Genomic DNA, 19768 nt, shown 5'->3' with positions numbered 1-19768 from the left:
GCCCTGACAGACACCACGATGGCCTCACGAGTGCACCTGCCTTGTGCAAACTGCTGACATGGCCTGATCGCTTCCTTTGGACTGACTGGTTGTGTGACTGATTGATGTGATTATGGAGGAGCCTGAATTTGTTTATATTTCATGGAGTCAGTCTCTGGCTTGCCCAGAGGCTGCCCAGCTGGGCCAAGGACTACTACAGCAAGGGTCGAGGAGTCTCACAACTGACATGTACTCTGTTAATTTTAGAAGAGTTGCACTTGTTTACACATGGCCTGAGGTAGGTTTCAAGCCATAATAGCAGGTTAGCTGAATTCGTTATAGAGAGACTTTCTCATAGGAATCGGCAAAAAACCAACCAAACAACATTCTTGGCTTTTAAGGGAGAATGTAAGATGCTGGTAGAAAAGCACGTGGTGTCACGTACCGGCTGGCCCCAGTGCCGGTTTGTCCCCAAACGAGCCCATGTTTTGGTGGCAGGCCCGGACCAGCTGCTCCCCGCGGTGGGCGGCAGCTGGCCCCGCTCCCGCCCCGGGCTCTGGCCGCCCGCCTTCGTGCGGCGCAAGCAATGGCAGAGTCAGTGAGGCTGGAAAAGCTCTGAGCTCATCGAGTCCAGCCGGTGACCGACCGCCACCTCGTCAACCACACCGCAGCACTGCATGCCACGTCCAGTCCTTCCTCAAACACCTCCAGGGGCGGGGACTCCGCCACCTCCCCGAGCAGCTCATTCCAATGTCTAACAACCCGCTGCCATTTTATTCGGTCATTTTCGTCCCCACGGCCCCGGATTCTGACACCGTCAGCAGCTGCAAACCCCGCTACTCCCCCCCGCACCCCTCAGGTCACGGCCCGGCCGCGCCGCTCCACCGCCGCGGGCCCAACGCATGCGCGCACCGCCCGGCCCGCCCCGCCCGCTGTAAACAAACCGCGGGCGGCCCCGCGCAGGCGCAGTGCCGCCGCCGCAGCTGCGCACGGAGCGTCAGGCGGTCGGGGCCGGTCCGGGGGGCGCTGCCGGGATGGACGAGGACGTGCTGACCACCCTCAAGATCCTCATCATCGGCGAGAGCGGCGTCGGCAAGTCCAGGTGAGGGGGCGCCCGCCAGCCTTCCACAGCCTCTCCTGGCCGGCCGGCTCCGGCCTAGGCTTCTGGTCGGACAATGCTGGCTGGGCGCGGCCTGCGCCCCGCAGGGCCGGGCCCGCGGGGGGAGCTCCCTTCCTGGCCAGCCCTCCGGCGGGCGAGAGGTTACCCCCACACCCTCCTCCTCCTCCTCCTCCTCTTCTTCTTCCTCCTCCGCGCTCCCGCAGCCGCCGGCCCCGAGCTGGTGCCTGCCAGGCTCAGGTGCCCGGAGGTGAAGCGGGGGTTCTGCTGGCCTGCCCAGGTCACCGGGCCGCCCTGTGCCCGGGGCAGCGTTGCGTCGTGCGGAGATGGGTGCCCGTGTACAGCTCCACAGCGCTTTGGGGTTAACGTCTAGTCCATAATACGGATATGCAGAGTCACAAGAGACCCAGCGTTGGGTGTGTGAGGGGGAGCACGGGGACGCAGCATAGTAGTTCTAACATAGGGGTTTTTTTTTGCTAATTGTAGGCTTTATCAAGTACATTGAAGTTGATTTCTTCCTCCCTGCTGTATTCATAGCTTTGGCTAAGCTGTAGATACCAATCTTAAGTAGCTGGGATTTTTTCTTTGTGTGTGTGTGTTTGGTTTTTTTTAAGACTTTTTTTTGATAGTAACATAGTTCTTACTAAAGGGTGTGGGATATAAATGCAGGATGGCATCTGGGAATGTACCGCACCGGTAATTTTAACTTGATGTTTTTGCGGCAATAATATATGTCCGCTACCGTGACCCCAAATTACATACAAGATGCTAATTTGGGAAAAAAAGCACCCATATTTGTTAAAAGTCTGTCAGTTACTTGTTTGAGTTAGCTACTGAATTGATAATTAGTACAGTAGGCCCCTGGTGACAGACATGACCTGAGCAAATTTCTTTTCGTTGATGTCACCTCACATATGAGTGGCAATATGGAAGAATTTTTCCTGGGGCAGATAAAACATATAATAGTTTTACATACCTATTTATATATATGTTTCTTTACATCAGAAGACTTGCTAAAAGAGGCTTTATGTGGATGAAGTCAAAATGCTATTAAACAATAACAGTGGCGTTGTTCCGGTACAGAACTTAATATTGAATTATTCTTAAATTTGTGTCTCTTACCTATTGGTTGACTAGGAAAGGTCAGATGCTAAGCAGGTATTAGCAAGGTTGAGTAAGTGGTTGGAGTCCTGACTTCTAAACAAAGGCTGTCTTAAACATGGTCCATGTGAGAGTGCTATGCTTTGTAGAAGATAATAGCTACCTATGAAAAGAACGTAGAAGTTGGCTGGGCTAGGCATGCAAGAATGGTGAAATGATGGTTTTATTCTAGTAGCAGTATAAGGGTTCCATAATTTCTCTGTTCTGAATGAAACTAGTATTGGTTGTAACTAAGAACAGCTGCTCTTAAATAGCTTCCTTATAGAACCATCTGAAGGTACTGGTAAAAACCTGTGTGCTGTGATTTTAAGAAAAATTATTGTTATTTTAATTCTTTAATAAGTAAAGCTACCTTTTGGTTTTGGGGTTCTGGAGTAAGGAGAGAAAAAAAAAATGTTGGTCTGTGATTAACTTGGAGTTGTCACTCATCATCATTGAAATAAAGGAATTTCAGTGGTCACTGTTTTTGTCAATGCAGGACTGTGTCCAAAATGCTAAAAAGCACTTGACTTCTAAATTCACATGCAAAAAGAGAAGAAAAGAACAGGGTGGTGGGGAAGACCAAAAAGCAAATAGGCCTCTGTTTTGTTTCTGCATCCTGGAAATGAGTAGAAGCTGTGGTCATAGCAAACAGCTGCCTGCCGCATGCACTTGCCACAGATGCATAAGACTGTTGATTTTAGGAACTGCATGTTCAGAATTTTTGTCTGTCACAGAAATATTTACATTTGACACCGGTGGCATTATGGGCACTTCTTTGAGGGACCCTGCATTGCTATGGTGTGATGTGCTGTTTAATCTTAGTTGTAACTTTTTCTGTTGGTAGCAAACACCTTCATCGTGATGGGGGAAGTATTGTGTGCACGAGTTGTTAATACAATGAAGTACAAAATCATAAAATGTTGCTATTCCTGCTCATCAGCTTCTGTGTCTTTATTTCTCATGGGTGTTGAACTTGCTGTTCCCCTGTGTGCCCAGTTCAAGGAATTATTTCTGGGATGAAAAGCTGACTTGGAATTTATTTCTCAAGCTTACAGAAATACTGTGTGAAGCAATATTGAAACAAAACAAAAAACACTACTTTTGTACTGAATTCTGGGAGAAGAAAAATAGAATAAGGTTGAAGTAAAATGCTTTGCAAAGCAGATCGCATGACTGTTCAGGCAACTGATTTAACAATTTGTGTGGTACTTTGTTTTTGAAGAGACATTCTTGGTAGTGCATGCAGAGATAAGGGCTCAGGTAGCAGAGCATGTGTACTCTGTTCTTTCCACATTCTTTTCTTTTTTCCATATCTTCTCTCCTGCCAGAAAAAAAGAAAAAGTCAGATGTGAGTTTTTAGCTACATGATCTGCTGTTCCTTTATTGGCTTTCAGCAAGGTATGGATATGCTGCAATAATAGTGTCTCTTTTTTTTCTTTTGTCCCTGTCAGCCTTTTGCTGCGGTTCACAGATGATACATTTGACCCAGAACTTGCAGCAACAATTGGTAAGTATGTGCTGATACTACCTTAGAAAAACTGGTAACATTTTCAGTGTAAAATTGTGGTTTGTTCAGGCTTGTCTGAACAGTTCTGTAAGAACTACTACTCTCCTACTGATTTATCTATGCAAAATAGCTGTCAGGTTTTTGACTAACAATACTGCTGTCCAGGCCTTATGTCTCTGCAATCTGATACTTGGTAGCTATCTTCAGACTCTGTAGCAGGTAGTGTTAACTCTTCCAACTTCTGACAATACCAGAGTGCACTGGGCTCTGCGTGGCATCGGCTTTTTCCCTGTAGAGAGGAAATTACAATGTGGCTTTTTTTTTGTTCTGCTTAGCAATCAGTTCCTTGGCAGCAGGACTCCTGAGAAAAGTGGAAGAGAGCCAAGAATCCAGAGCTGCTGGGGAAAAAGGCAGTGACGTGTCATTGCTGTGCTGGTATTATACCTACCAGCATGGGTCAGTTGTGCTCGGGGAGAGTGACCCAGAATGCAGGATACACTAAATGGATTGGTTCTCAAAGGAAGCGAAATAGACCTTTTAAGAGTGTGATGCACCTCTGTGCCAAAGTGATAACTGAAATTATGGAAAATAGAGATACTTTTTCACGCCATCATTTCGGTTGCATTCTTTACTTTCTCTGTAGGAAGAGTTCTGTCTAAGACCTTATACAGAATTTTTTCTTTTGAGTTCAGCTGTTGGTAAGCAAAACCAGCTCTGTCTAATTTATTAAGAATTAAATAAATTGAACTATTTTTTTCATTAACGTTAATAAGATTCAGGAGTACTATTTCATATAAAGCACTTTGAGAAGCCAAGGGGAGGAACATGGCCTATTTTTGTTCATTCCATTGCTAATAAAAAATGAAGTTGTGCAAGTAGCCCCACCTCAGCTCATGAGGGAGGATAGCGTGGAAGGAAACAGGAATGAAATAGATCAGGTGCTGAAGATGGCAATCTTGGATTCTAATCTAATAGTTTTGGCACTCTATATACTTCAGGTCCTGTTACTTTCTTGATATGCCAACCATGAGAGCCAGGCAGTTAGTGCAGAATAGCTACTTCAGCTTTCATGGTGTTTTGGATACCAAAAGAGTAGCTCAGTCTCTGAGTGGGGATCTTTATTGCTTGGGGGCTTTTTTGTTTGTTTTTAATGGTGGGGTTACTTTTTTTTTTTCATTCTGCTGTTTGTATCTGTGTCAAAAACTGGCATTATTTGAGAAACTAAGGAAATATTTCCTGAAGTAATTCTTCTTTGGGTTTGTAAACATGCACAACAGCATGTGTGGTAGCTAATCATTGATAGTTAAATAGCAACAATTCAAGGTTTGTTTCTGGCAGGTCCTACTCTGCTCTATTTCTGGTGTGGAAAAGGAGGAAGAGTACTCAATGTAAGCATTACTTCAGATAGAGTTTGAGTTCTGAAACAAATAAACTAATCTGGAATTAATGTGATCATTTGGCAGGAAAAGTCAGTTTCTAGAGACTGAGCAAATGCCCTGTTAGGCCCAACCAGGTGATGTTTGAGGTAGTGCTGTGCAGTAGAGCTATTGTGACCCCAGCTGTTCAAGTCCTACAGCATGATGTGTGGGGTTCCTAGGGGATAGCAGATTCATTTTTTTGTCAGCTTAACAGGAAGAGGACAGACTGGGTTCTTATTTGTTTTCTTGATTTTCTTTTTAAACTACTATTCAGTGTCATTGCCACTTTTCTGGTGAATGTATTTCTAAGAAGCAAAATGTCAGCTTTAAATTCAGGGCATAATTTGTTGTTCATTTAGTTAAAGCAGTTGGAGTGGGTTCCTAGAGGTAATTATTCTGCTGCATGAAGACAGACCCTAGATGCCAATTTCAGGTACTTGCAAGATGGTGAGATGTCAAAACACTTTGTAAGTCTTGGCTTGATGTTCTTTTTGTGCTAATTAAACATACTATTTTGTTTTGAGAGTTGGGGGACAGAAGGACAGAAGAGGTTTTAAAGCCTTTTCTGTTGAAACTGAAGAGTATGGTGCTTTTTCAAAATGAATGGACTATAAATAATGTCTTCTTTCAATGTCATCTGGATACTGACTGCTGAACTGGCTAATATATTTTTTTAATTTGGATTAGTAAGTGAAGAGAACTTTGGTTGGTTTGGTTTTCTTTAAGATAAGAACTGCACACAAGCCCACAATACTGAGGAAAGTCTTGACAGCAGTACAACTGGTCCCCTGTGATGACCTGTTGAGGCATCTTAACCTTCATAGATTGCACAGACCTATTGGGTGCAATTTAAAAGAAATGATTGTTTCATGTGGGTTATTCTTCAGAACTTAGTAAAAATCCTGTGATATTCTTCGAAGAATAAGCTGCTTTTGGCAAATACTTCAGCTTTAGTAGCTTCAATTGGATTAAACATGTTGTATTTAACCTGGCAGATTACCTGCCCTTGTATTCTTTTAGGACTGGCTTGTTTGTTGGGCTTCATCACATGGGTCTTATCAGACTACTTGTACTCCAATATTTGCTGTTGTCCTTACAGCTCGTGCTTGTCCTCACTTGCTTGCTCTTTGTAGGAGAGATTCTAGATAAGTGTTCAGTGCAATCCATATTTTGCAAATGAAGTGATGTGTTGCACAGATCTGATGTCTCTTAACTTTTTAGTTTTCTTTGTGTTTGGAGTCCTCAAACTCCTAAGATGTCCAACATGTCACTTACCTACAACACAAATACTACACTGTAGCTAATTGTGCACTTCCTATAAACACAGCATAGCATTACTGGCCTGAATGTGAGAGCAGTATCAGTGTCAGAGCTGCTTCTTACAGATTGTAAGTTTGTAGTATGTCAGTGTGTAATGCTGAGGCAGGAGGTGTTAACACACGGGAGTACACTCTAGTAGTGCTGTCTTGTTTCTGGCTGCCTTCCAAGGCATGGTGGAAGGCACTGTCAGCTTTCTGCTGTCAAGGCAGACACATCACACTTGCAAGGTCAGAACTGATACCTGTCACACAAACATGTCTGTATTTCACTGTTGGCTTTAGGAAATATAAGCACCCTGTTTGTTCAATTCAACGAGATTTTCTTGAACCTTAAGTTTTTTCTACTTGTCTCTCCTTATAGCAGATAGGCAACTAAAAACCTAAGTATTTTAAAAGTGTCTTTTTGTTAATTGGCTTTTATATGTGTTGAGCTCCTTTGTTAGAATTCTATTTTACTTGCCTCAATCACTTTAAAGGGTGGATTTTGGTGTGTTATTAGTTCATTTTCGTACTTTTGTTTTTCAGCAGTCAGTTTAATGCATGGGGTCACTATTTGAGTTTTTTGTTTTACTTGCATTGGTCTTGCAGAATTCAAAGTGAATTTTAAACCAGCAGGAAGGCTAACATAAAGGTGTATATCTCCATTTCCATTAAATGAAAATTGCTGAACTGTGCAGGCACAAGATACTGAATCTGTTTACTGAATGGAAGGAGGATACTGTGGCTTCAGAATACATAAGATATGTTTGTCTTAAGGAAGAAATTTTCTTTCTTGAAAATATTATGAGGTCTTTTGTCATGTTAAGTATCCAATAGACTTGTAATATCTGCAGTCACAGGTTTTGGTGCCAGACTAATGGATAAAAGAATGCACTGTGAACTGTTGGACATGCTGACCTAGCTGCAGATGGGGATTTTTGGAGTTCAGGGGAAGAAACATGCAATTACAGTGGAAGAAAGAGATTCTGTTAGTCTGAAAGTTACTGCTGTGTGCTGAAAAGAGGACAGAACAGAATGTTCTCTAGGATTAAATTGAGTCAAATTGCGAGCATAGCAGTCTTCTGTGAACTAGGTAATGTTCTAAGAACTGGTGTTTAAAATAAAGTTTATAACGACTTTTCTGTGAACATTACTGTAGAGTAATGCGCCATTCTTGTGCATGGTATTGAGCATTGTATTACGGCTAAGCTAGGGACTAAGAGTCCTAGTACCTAAAAAAAACTTCTGTTCAGTTACTACAAAAGTTGATGTACTTGGAGAAAACTTTGCTTGAAAGAGAGTATGGGCTTCTTCCAGCGCAGAATGTTGTCTGAAAAACACCCGACACTTCAGGGAACACTTCAGTGAGCTGAAGCTGTGAAACAGTAGAGTAAAAATTGTATTTACCTTTTCTGAAACAAAGCTCTTTTAAAGTTCAGTGCAACTGAAGTTTTCATCTGCTTATAATATGCAGCTTCTTAATCATCCTATATATCCTTTGTGACTTCAAGTTGAATGTATTTTGGCAGCTGTTTGTATTTGTTTGTAATCTGCATGAATTTGGGAATGTAAGTTCAGTGCACTTATCCCAAGGCTCTACTCATTTTGCATTAGAATGGTTTAATTCTTTTTCTGGTAGGGAGTCTGATGATTGACATTGTAATTCCAAGTACAAAAAGGTTGCTGTTGCACTTGAAAGTTGTTCTTGTAGAAGTATCAACTTTCCATACCTCTACTTCATTTTAGAGCTGCTGCCTGGTGAGAAGTGAAAGTCACTCAAAAATACTTGAAACATATTTCTAGGTAGTTACTTGCTATTAGTAACCTGAGGGTTAAATTAAAGCATAATGCATCATAACTCTGATGAGCCTCTCAAACAGATGTGTGTCACTATATCCTTTAAATTTGCAGTCACTAACATGCTGTTCTCCTTGGCCTGAGTTTTGTTCATCTTGTCCTTGAGCAATTGATAGGCTGCTAGTTCCTGGGGTGGAGGATACATAAGGAGGGAAGAATTGTTACTTGTTGGAGTAGATGACCGACCAGCAGAACCATTATCTTGTTGTCTGTTTGGAGAGCGTTTGTGAGCAATGAATAGAAAGTTAATCCATTTGAATTCTAAACTTGAAAATTTGTCCTGGAATACGTGCTTTAATGCAAGAGATACAATATTTGACTTACTTCCATAAAATATTTTGAGTCAATGGCTTAAAAGGCCCTTAGGCTTTTGCAAAAGCATGTCAGCAAGAAAACCTTACATTTTGAGCAAGGTTCATAACTATTTAATGGAACTTATTCTTCCTGCTCATGTCAAAACTTGGGGTTTTTTTTGAGTTTGATTTTATTTTTTCCATTTCTCTTTATTGTCTTTTTCAAAGATAACTGTAATATGTTTGAAGAACTAAAATTTTTTTCTTCCTCTAGGTGTGGACTTCAAGGTGAAAACTATTTCAGTTGATGGAAACAAAGCTAAACTGGCAATATGGGTAAGTCTCTCCCAAGTTCTTAATGTGTTGCTTTGCTTTAGGAATAGCTAGGGTTTCTATAATGTATGGTTTGTGTAGAATCCTTTTCTATTAGTATGAAGGTGATTTGGAGAAGTGGGAGGTTAATACTGCAGCATTCAGAAATTGCAGTGAACTGTGGGATGACTGGCTGAGGGGGTATTTCTGCTGCCTGTGAGCTTCTGCAGTACTAATTGCAGATCTGGTTGGGAAAGAAGTAGAGAAAAGGAGGAACTAAATGGTATTAAATCAGTAGAAGAGTGTACTTCTTTACTAAATTTTGTCTATAACACTGAGGTTGTGTATTAATAGATTAAGAATTACAGTTGTGTGCTCATCTGTTACCTCTTTAGACCTATTTTCTGTCTAAACTTTATAGCCATCATATGAAGACTTTTATAGGCTCAACATCAGAATTATTTGTAGCAGATGCATTTCCAAGAGAGAGGCAGTGTATGTAATCAAAGCTTTAGAGTGTTCAACTTCTGCTGTAGTTAAAAGTAGAGCTTCCAGCAAGTGAAGAAACAGTACTTCCAGGCTTTTAAATAGTATTCTCCATTGTGTAAGCCAGCCTCCACACTTCTGTGACTTGAAATACATTTTTGAATAGTTGGATTCAGTTGTGTCTTCTCGTACCAAGCAAGATTAAAACTTTGTTTCTCATATAAGTAAGATATCAGACCTTTGTCTCCTTGGGAAGTAGTAGTAGAAGATGAAATGTGTATTGCAGTGTTTCTGTAGCTTGGAGGGTGCTTCATACGTCACCAACAAACAGGACTTATGTCTTAGTTTGAGCAGTAATCATCAATGAAATAAATGGGCTTGACAAGGAAAATAAATGCAATAGCTTGACAGAAAATAAAGAATGCATACAGGAGGAAAACCAGACTGATAGCAAAACAAGGAATGATAAGTTAGGGTTTTTTTCCTTTCATTTTGGTAAATAGAAAGAAATAATCCTGAGGTAAACTGGAAAAGAAAAGCTCGTGAAAGTGCATCGTGACACAAAACCAGTTTTAGATGGGTGACGTTGACTGAGTGGCTTGTGGAATGTTGAAGTCTACTTTGCTTATCCAGGTTCTTTGTCAGGGAATCCACAGTGTTTCATGTGTCACTTCTAACCTGGATAAATTAATGAAATTGTTTTAATGTTCTGTGCATAAAGCCTTCAATGAGTGTGCACTATAACTTAATCTCTGGCAAGAAAACAGCATTCTAATTTTGGTGGGTTTTGGGGCTTTTTTCAGAGCTGTTGACCCTTTAAATTTTAGGATGTAAACTCAACTTCGCTTAAAACCAGAGAAACCTCTGACTTATTCCTGCTTCTGCTGTGTTATTGCATGTTAGTCCATTTACCCAGATACTCAATCATATTTAATTGGACCAAGTGATTGAAGTGAAGGAACTGGTTTTGTTGTCATGGGCTGTGGTGCTTGTTAGAAAATGTTTGTACTGCAGCTATGCTGCTTTCTTGCTGGTTGCTGCAATACTAGCTGCAGATCAAGTGCCTTTGCAGAAATGGCCATCTTACTGTTACATAATCCGGTTACATACTACATCTAGTAGTGCAAAGGTGCTTCCTGGAACAGACTACATAAAATCTCAAAGTTCATGTGTAGTAAAACAGCAAGGATGGAATAAACTCAGCTAATCTACTAGTGGAATATAGTTTAAATCTTACTCTGTATGTTCATGAGAAGTAGAATACCTGAAAGCTAAACTGCATTCTGCTCAAATTCTGAATAATGGAACTTTTTGAATGGTTTACTAGGATACTGCAGGTCAGGAGCGGTTCAGAACATTAACCCCAAGTTACTACAGAGGTGCACAAGGTGTTATCCTAGGTAAGTATATCTTTGCATGCTAGTTCAAATATTTGTGGTTTTCTCATGCATTGGAGTTACACAAACTCATATAGCCTTTAAAAAATATCTAAGTGATATTAAAAATCTTTGTATCTGTGTTGAACAACTCATATAAAAGCATCTTGGTGTCTCAACTTCTTTCTCATGTAGTCAACCTGACCAGCTTGAGAACCTCTGATTTTTGCATGAGAATAAAAGCTACTGCTATCTGAAAGGATAGCTTGCAGCTGTTGTCCTTGTGCTGTCATGAATTTGTCTTTTATTTAGTGCTTTTTATTTTTGCCTGTGCTTACTAAGTGCAGAGTAAAAAAATTCTCCTCAGTGTAGTCTCTCTGTATCAGTATGATACAGCTTTTTCTTCTCCCCATTGTTTTTTTCCTAATGAAATTAATAATATAAACCATGTGGAATCTGGCTGAGGTTTTTTGATATTTGTTTCCCAACTGATGGAATGTTACACAGAATCACTTAGAAAAGACCAGCTGGACATGTAGAAAGCACCAATCTGTGTTTGAGAAACCCAGGCAAAACCCATAATTTCAGCTTCATTTGTGAAGTCTCGTTTGTGCTTTTTATTTTTTGGTGTATGGAAGCATGTTTGCTAGGCACTGAGCTCTGAAGTTCTGCTTCTCTATTGCTAGAAGTGAGGAGCTGGCTTATTTAATATTCTTGAAGGTGCTTCTGACTTTAGAGAATTTTGCTAAGCTATTGTGTCTAGTTAAATTGTTTCATGTGGAATAGCATGTGTCATGTGACCTCCTGGTAGGTTTCCCAAGTTGTGAGTTGCATTATCTTCCTGGTATAGGAGGGTGCTGTCAAAACATGTTGTATCAAGTCACTTAGTTGCACTGAACCTGCCACTTACTTACTGTTGAAAGCTGTAAACAAGCACTGTTTGGGAGTGCTTGTTTGGGAGATAAAAGGTTTTGCTGTTGAGATTTGCTCTCCCCTTTTATTCAATATCTCCTGACTATTTCTTTGTTACCTATCTTCCAAAAAATAAGGTTGTTCATGCAAGCCAAGTTACAGATTTGATTGAAGGAAGCTGTTTATGCCTGTCTGCACATGGGATGTGAAAACAAAGGAAAAAAACACTTCCATAGCTTCAGTACTGAAGGTTGTGCCATCCTGTTTGCATAGCTGTTGTGTAGTGATTTTAGGTATCCTACATGAAGGATCAGCTGGTGTAGAATTCCTTGGAGAACGATAGTCTCTAGTCTGTAAGCTAGGATATATCAAGGAATATTAGTCTGAGAACTGTAGGTGGCTGAAGCATGGAGTTGTTCTGCATGAGTGATTTGAGCTGTTAGATGTCCTGCTTTCTTTCCAGTTATTCATCCGGAAGGTAAATTTGAATCCTTAAAATTCCTTCAGTTTTCTGATTCAAAAAGCTATCATTTTTGCTGCTTTTGTAATGTAAGCTGTAATTCTTGGAAAAATATTGTGAAATAATATCACTAATATCTTTCAGTTTATGATGTCACAAGAAGAGATACTTTTGTCAAGCTGGATAACTGGTTAAATGAATTGGAAACCTACTGCACGAGGAATGACATAGTGCAAATGTTAGTTGGAAACAAGATTGATAAGGTAAACCAAATTCAACTGCAGTAAGTAATCTGCTGGTGTATTTTGTTAATAAGGAGTATTAATGCTTTGTTTTATTATAGGAAAACCGTGAAGTTGACAGAAATGAAGGCCTCAAATTTGCAAGAAAACATTCCATGTTGTTCATAGGTATGTTACAGATACTTGCAGAGATCTTTCTTGAGTTTTGTTGCATAAGGAAAAGTACCACTTCTGTAGGATTGAGAGTCTTTATGGGTACAGTCCAATTAATGGTATTTCTCACCTGTGCTGGGCACAAAGATAATGGATGTTCCAGTTTTTTAAAATTGTGCCTGTCCAGATACCTGTTCTAGCTGTGGATGATTATGTAGGTACAGGTTCTCCTTAGTGTGATGAAACCTGTTTTGAGTTTGGGGTTTTGTCTGATTTCTTTATCCAACTGACTTGCTAAATTAATAATAGAAGCAAAATGAAAGAGGGAAAACTGGTGCTAGTGGCCAGCCTTCAGTATAGCAAAATAGCTGGGACCTGAGAGAAATCTGTATTAGAATTGGGATATAAAACCGGGTAGGTATATAATTAACTTATGAATGGTGGGTGGGATTGAATAATGACATAATTATGACTGGAGCAAATATATTGGTCTCATCTTGCTGCAAAATGAAATGGGTCTTGTAGGCAATGCCATGTAATGATAAATTAAAAAATGGGTGTTGAAGTGACTCTTTATGCATATGTTTATTATGTGTTTCACCTAAGGATCAGAAGGGATTTTTACAGGATTATTCCCGTAGCAAAGCAGTTCATTAATATGTACTCATTCATTCTTGTACTTAGACTTATATTCTTCATGTCTGACTGAAGATTAATGGTTTTTTTTAGTGTCCTGCTGTGTTTCTTTTTAGCCACAGCATCAGGTGTGGAAATCAAAGTTCAAAGTTGAGGCACAAGCTACTAAGTGCATGGGAAATGAAAACAAAAATGAAAATTAGACTATATGTGTGCATATATGTGTGTATGTACATATATATTCATGCTGCATATGCTAAGTATCTGCATGGCTGTGTAGATGAACAGGGCAAGCCCTTGTGGGGCTTGAACAATTTCTCATGCTGTCTGTTGTTCTCATAACATAACCTGTGGGCAGATTTCTTAGTCCTGGTTAAAGTAAGGATCCTAAGTGAAATTACGTAGAATTCTGCAATTTGCAAAAGAAATGAGATTTGTTACTGCTTTTATGAGATGAGTTTTATCATGGAGACTGACCCAGAATCCTGCAGTATGGATCCTTGATTCATATGGTCTGTGGTACTGCAGTTATGATTAATGTACAGAACTGAAATACGGAACAGCAAACAGGTTTTTCAGACTAGAGTCCAAATTTTTCTTACTGGAGTGCTTTCCACAGGAAAATAAAGCTAAGCTATAGCTGTCTCTGTATGTTCTGGTGAAGTTTGACTTGAATGCTCTTCTGTTAAAAATATTTTGAGATGCTACCTGTGTGGTGACAAATCCCCATAGTTGCCAATTTTGGCACCGCTATCTGTTTAGGAATAGGTTGTAGAAGTTTTAAGTCTGTCGTAGGTTGAAACTTAACTGAAAGAGAAATATTAATCAAGCTACCAGAAGTTATGCTGACATTTGGCTTTTTGTGTCCCTTTTCCAGAGGCAAGTGCAAAAACGTGTGATGGTGTGCAGTGTGCCTTTGAAGAACTTGTTGAAAAAATCATTCAGACTCCTGGACTGTGGGAAAGTGAAAGCCAAAACAGAGGTGTAAAGTTATCAAACAAGGAAGAAGGATATGGAGGAGGAGGAGCATGTGGTGGATATTGTTCTATGTTATAAACTTTGGGAAGCTTATTCTTTGCATATTTAAACAGATAGTTACATCTTTCTGTACATAAAGTCATTAAATGCTATTTTTAGGGACCTTGCAGTTTGCACATATTTGTTTTGTATCATGGCAGTGAACACTTGTAGAAAAAAATGTTTTGCAGCTTTCCCAGTCTGAAAATGTTATGGTAAGCATGCCCAATTTGCAATCTTCAGGTTTTTATAAGTAGCATTAATAATGTGCAAGAACAAATGCACTAAAAATTTTACAACTGTATACATTAATTGTGTAACTATTCTAAACAAATCCATCTAACAAATACTGCATTGTCTGCTCTTTGTCTTATTTTTAAATTCTGTTGAAATTATAAAACTATATAGTGTGCACAGATCTTGGAAACAGTATGAGCTATAAATGTTACATTTCATCTCTTCCAGTAAATGCTTTTTTAAGGTATTAAAAGCAGCAGGATTATACAGTTCTTAGACAAATCTGCTAAAATTGTCTTTCAGCAGTGCAGTCTAAAACACAAATTGGCACAGGCCCTAGTTGGCATCAGCACTTTTCTTGAAGAGATGCTTTGAAAGCTTCCTTTGCAAAGCTGGGAGACGCCATGTTTTCCTTTTAATCATCACTTCAGTTCATGGCTTAACTGGAGTTTTAATCCTGTGATATTTATATACTAAATTTGTGGTACTCTTGCACTCTAGGTTTTTATGATGGTCTACTCTAGACTTGCTGCAGAAAGTCTTCATTATTGGCAAGGGGGTCTGAGTGATGTCATTGTTCTTTCATTGTGAATCATTTTGCCACACTTCAGTATGGATTCCTAATTTTCTGAAATGTTTGTAATATAAGTTTATCTCAACTGTAGCTCACTGTGACTGTGAGATCTCTTATCACGTCTGCTTTGTGCAGCTACTTATTCAGAAATAAAACTGTCACAGACACTAAATGGGAAGCTATAGGGCTTCTTGATCTCTGTATGAAAAAATACTATTGCAATGAGTATTCACTTGAATTTACTGTATCAAAGCCAATGGTTTGTTTCAGAAGACTTGTATAGACTTAAATAAATTTTTTTCCACAGTATTCAACTTTTTTTAACCTCTTTCTATTGCAGAGTTCTATATTTTCTAGCACATATGGTTGAACAAGGTCATTTCGTATACGTACAAATTATTTCTAAAGGACAAGACAAAGATGCTGTGGGATTTTTAAATAATCACTACAGTGCAGTCAGTAAATGAGTTATTAGGCAGTTTCTTGTAAATATAGTGAATGACAGCATCTTTTATTACTGCAAGGTTTTGTCTAAATGTCAGCATATGTGATCTGTGTTTTGCAACAGGTCTTGGCTGCTTCTGTTAAAATACGCTTTCTTCTTCACATGGAAACTTTGTTTTCTATTCTGTTTTATACTTGATAGAAAACTACCAAAATTTAAAGGCTTAACCATGCTAGTTGTTTTTTCTAAATATTGTATCTAGTATTGTTAATGTAGTAGGATAATTTAAATATGTAAATGTAATTCATATTAAATATGCATAAACATTATATTAAAATCTTAGATTTGCATTACTGTTGCATGCAGAGTATGTGGGCTGAGCAAATCGTGTTTGTTAGTATTGAGGTCAAAGGATTTTGGCTTTTGTAGCCTCACAGTAAAGTTGTAGGTGAATTAAAACTGAACAGCTTAATTTTGTCAGCAGTAGTTGGCAAGTGTCATAATGCTGGCAGATGCTTGTAATTTATTTCCATATTTGTTTCCCCCCTAGTTTGGGTGCATCCCTATGTTTAGAAGAGACTTAACTTTTGGTTTCTCACAGAAGGTCCTTTTATCACCCGACCTGGATTCATCTTTTATTCTGCCTTTGCCAGATCTGACAGTTTTTGTCAGAGGGAGGGAATGGCAGGGTGCTCTGAATAGTGGGTATTGTTCTGTGAAAGAATTAAGTCATTTTTTCCTTACTGCACAGCAAAATATTTCTGGGAGAGAAGTATTCTGAAACAGCATAATTAGTGAGACTGAAAGCAGTTAGAGGGTTGGTTTTCTTTAAGTAGATGTTTTCTAATTGACTTGCAACTAGCTTTTCTGTCTTCATCTTTTAAACATGTTTAGTTCTGTCTCTGAGGAATGTTTTTCCTAGAGTCTAACTTCTTTTTATAATTTCTCTGTCAAGAAGCTCTACACTGGAAGGCTGGGTTCTTGCACTTCCAGTATTTGTTAAAGAAAATTTAGCAACAGTTACTGTGCTACATTTTTTATTCTTTCTCTTGCCTATTTTTTTTAATGAGGGTGTGGGTTGTGGAGCTGCCATCTTTCAAATAAATCTGTTCTCATGCTTCCCAAGTTTTTCCCCCTTTGTAGGTCAGATTATCTCTAAGTGTACATGCACTGTTGTAGTTGTAATATGAGTGTATCTGAAACTACTGTAAGCTGTACCATAAACTCTGCTCCAAATTGATGTGGGCCTATTTGTGGAATAGTGGGTCTATTGCATCCGAGAAGTATGTGCAGGAGATCCTTCAGCCTATCTCAGTAGGCAGCAGAGGGATAATGGAGAGAGCTGTTTGCTCTTCATCCAGTAATGAGTCCATGTCCATGGCAGGGAATTTTATACACTAAAGCACTAAACCACAGTGAGGTAACTAAAATCTTCTGTGTTTGTGAAAGGCAGTTAAAGTTGCTTCCAGGTCATATACTCTAGTCAATAAATTGCTGATTAGCAGTTTAGTACTCAGGCCTGGCAGGTGTTTTTTGTAGGTTTTACACTAGCCTGGAAGAATATGGCACAGCACTTGCATCTTCTTAAATTTGCACTTGAGAATACTGCTGAGTGTTGTTATGGTTTTGTCTTATATATCTTCTGCTGCTGTTTTAAAAAGGGAGGTGCAGCAGGCTTCTGATGGATGTTTCAAGATGCTGGGATTTTTATTGCTAGTGGGGCTTTTGTCCAAACTACAGCATCACTTTTCCTGTTCTCCTGCTGCAATAATGAGATCAACAGCTGGCTCAAAGTAAGTCTTAACTAAATGAAAATGAGAGTTCAGTGCGTCCCCAGACAATAACAGTGACTGCCTCATCAGCCATGGCAGAACTTGAGGCCATGGCAGTCTTGCTGTTGTGTGCCACGTGATAAGTGCTCTGTATGATTCCTTTCTAGTTCCCTTGTTTGCCAGTAACCTGATTTATAGTGAACTACAATAACCCCTCTAATTTTGCCCTGTAGTTTGGTACAGTAGTTCTATGTTTTGAGGCCTAACTGATAATTTTTTTTCAAATACTTACAATACTTGGGCAGCCTGTGTTGTGATTAATACAAGTTACTGCTCTTTGGCTATTGTAGGATCGTTGCAAGTGGTCATGGTGCTGCATCCATCCTGTCCAAAGCCCCTGTGGTAGGTTTGAGTCTTGCTGTCCATCTGCATGCCTTACTGATGCCTTACTAATGCCTTATTGATGAAAGCATCAATAAGCAACATTAGCATGAGCAGGACTTTTTCATGTTGCCAGGCAAATCACTACATACATTTTGGACCTAGCTGAGCCTTGAAGGGCAAAATATAAAGTGTTTTTCCTGGCCACTGTCCAGCAGTGGGAGGAAAAAAGGGAGAAGCTCTCCATTAAACCTTCCAAGTTTTTTTTGGTTTCTACACCCTTTGTTTTTGAGTACCTGTGGCACCTTAATTAAAAATTTATGAGGTGTTATATGGGCAAAGAGCTGTGAAGATGTATGCGAACTTCTGCATGTATATGTTCTGTGATTGATTTAATGCAATGAAGTTTTGTCCTTATCCTTGTGCCTGAGTAACATCTGGTCCTGTCTGTTAGAGTGAAAATGGTCACAGTGAGTAAATATTTTTCTCATGCTCCCAGTTTCTGTAACATCTATGCACATTTTATGTACAATGATACCAAAATTCCCTGTCAACTTCTAGAGTTTCTGGGCTCTAGTTCTTTATTTTAGAAGCTTAAAACAGCCTCAGAAAAGTGTTAATATAGAAGTGTCAAATCATGATTGGAAGGAAATCCTTCTAGTGTTTTCTGTGTATCATCAGCTCTGGATTTACTAGCATCTGGTAATGTCTGCTTGGATCCTTTTGACAGGAGTGCTTGGTTCCCAGTTCTTAATGCTTGTCAGGCTGGACTTTCTGAGGAATGTGGCTATCCAGATGTTGTTGACAGCACAAAACTTGTTCTTTAACAGTAATGAGAAGATCCAGATGTAGCTACTTAGGATTAGGAGTGAAGCTGTGAACTGGGGTTCAGGGAAGAGCAGTAGCAGCCCCCCAAACTGTGAAGACAGTTTTAATGTGTAATACATTGTGTACACAAAACAAACTATTATAATGCATGGTATAGTAAGCATATTTAATATAGCTAACACTACTTTATTAACACAATTTAATAAAATATATAAATGTATATACTTTTTGTATCAGGGATTATTCATCTCTTGAAATTCGGCTTTAGACATAATTAGTTTAGTTCAGAGTAGGTATGAGGAAGATAGATAGATAAGTAAGATAGATAGGTAAGTAGGTAGATAGATGCATGCTAAGCCTGTGGGCAGGTGTCATCCAGAAGAACAGGAGTAAGGATGCTTATGGAACCAAGATGGAGGGAACCTGAGGGACTGGTATAAAGTTGTTAGGAGAGGTTTAGGTTGGCTATTAGAAAACAGACGCTTGACCCAGATTGTGGCTGGACACTGGAACAGGCCCCTGGGGTAGGAGTCACAGCACCAAACCTGACGGTGTTCAAAAAGTTTTTGGACAATACTCTCAGGTACACGGTGTGACTCTTGGGGCTGGTCATGTGCAGGGCAGGAGTTGGACTTTGATGAACCTTTTGGGTGGCTTCCAACTCAGAATATTGTTTGAGATGTTGAGCTTTCCCTGGAGAGGGACCTGGGGGTTCTGGCAGACACTGAGTGAACCCAAGCCAGCGAAGTGCCATTGTGACAGGTCCATTTCTGTGAAGCTGCTGTCCAGTGCGGTGGCCACAGCATACACTAATGCTTGTGGTCATTCCTTCCCTGGGCAGGACTTGGCACCTGCCCTTACTGGGCTTCAGGAGGTTCTTTTTGGCCCTTAAAAGGGGATCTACGTCCCTGGGTGGGCTCGAACCACCAACCTTTCGGTTAACAGCCGAACGCGCTCTCCGATTGCGCCACAGAGACTGATGTGCTGCACTCCCAGAGGAGCTGAATTCCTGACTGTGTTCACTGAGGGCTGCTTGTGGTGCCTGGGTGTGCTGAACAATGACAGAGCAGTACTGCAGGCACACAGCAAACCTAATGTGCTATTGTGTCAGAATACAGGGACAAGAAATGCTGTTACCTCCTGTGGGGAGTGAAAGATGAAATTCTTTTGAAGTAGCTGGTCCTCACAGCTTACCTCTCTCAGGAGAGGAGGTTTTGGGGTTGTGTCATGCCAGGCAATTTGCTAATTGTTCGAAGTTAACAGCACTGTTTCTTGTGCTTTTTGTGCTTCTGGAAATTTAGCTTTAATGTCTGAAAAACCTATGT

The 19768-nt window shown here is 40.0% G+C and overlaps 1 protein-coding gene and 1 non-coding gene across 2 annotated transcripts; one reads left to right on the top strand and one right to left on the bottom strand.

Moving 5' to 3' along the window:
- Positions 1 to 949: 949 nt before the first annotated feature.
- Positions 950 to 15812, top strand: RAB18 (RAB18, member RAS oncogene family). The gene is made up of 7 exons (XM_030971531.1): positions 950 to 1081; positions 3691 to 3746; positions 8887 to 8948; positions 10738 to 10810; positions 12303 to 12421; positions 12502 to 12568; positions 14067 to 15812. Exons 1-7 carry the CDS (start codon positions 1014 to 1016, stop codon positions 14243 to 14245), a joined length of 624 nt encoding a protein of 207 aa, XP_030827391.1. The 5' UTR covers positions 950 to 1013; the 3' UTR covers positions 14246 to 15812.
- Positions 15813 to 19346: 3534 nt separating this feature from the next.
- TRNAN-GUU lies at positions 19347 to 19420 on the bottom strand. Its single transcript has one exon. It is a non-coding gene; the product is annotated as a tRNA-Asn (tRNA).
- Positions 19421 to 19768: the final 348 nt, after the last annotated feature.

This window comes from Camarhynchus parvulus, chromosome 2, assembly GCF_901933205.1.
Source record: "Camarhynchus parvulus chromosome 2, STF_HiC, whole genome shotgun sequence".
NCBI lineage: Eukaryota > Metazoa > Chordata > Aves > Passeriformes > Thraupidae > Camarhynchus > Camarhynchus parvulus.
The sequence above is the reverse complement of the archived record's forward strand: the minus strand, read 5'-3'. Positions and strand labels throughout refer to the sequence as shown.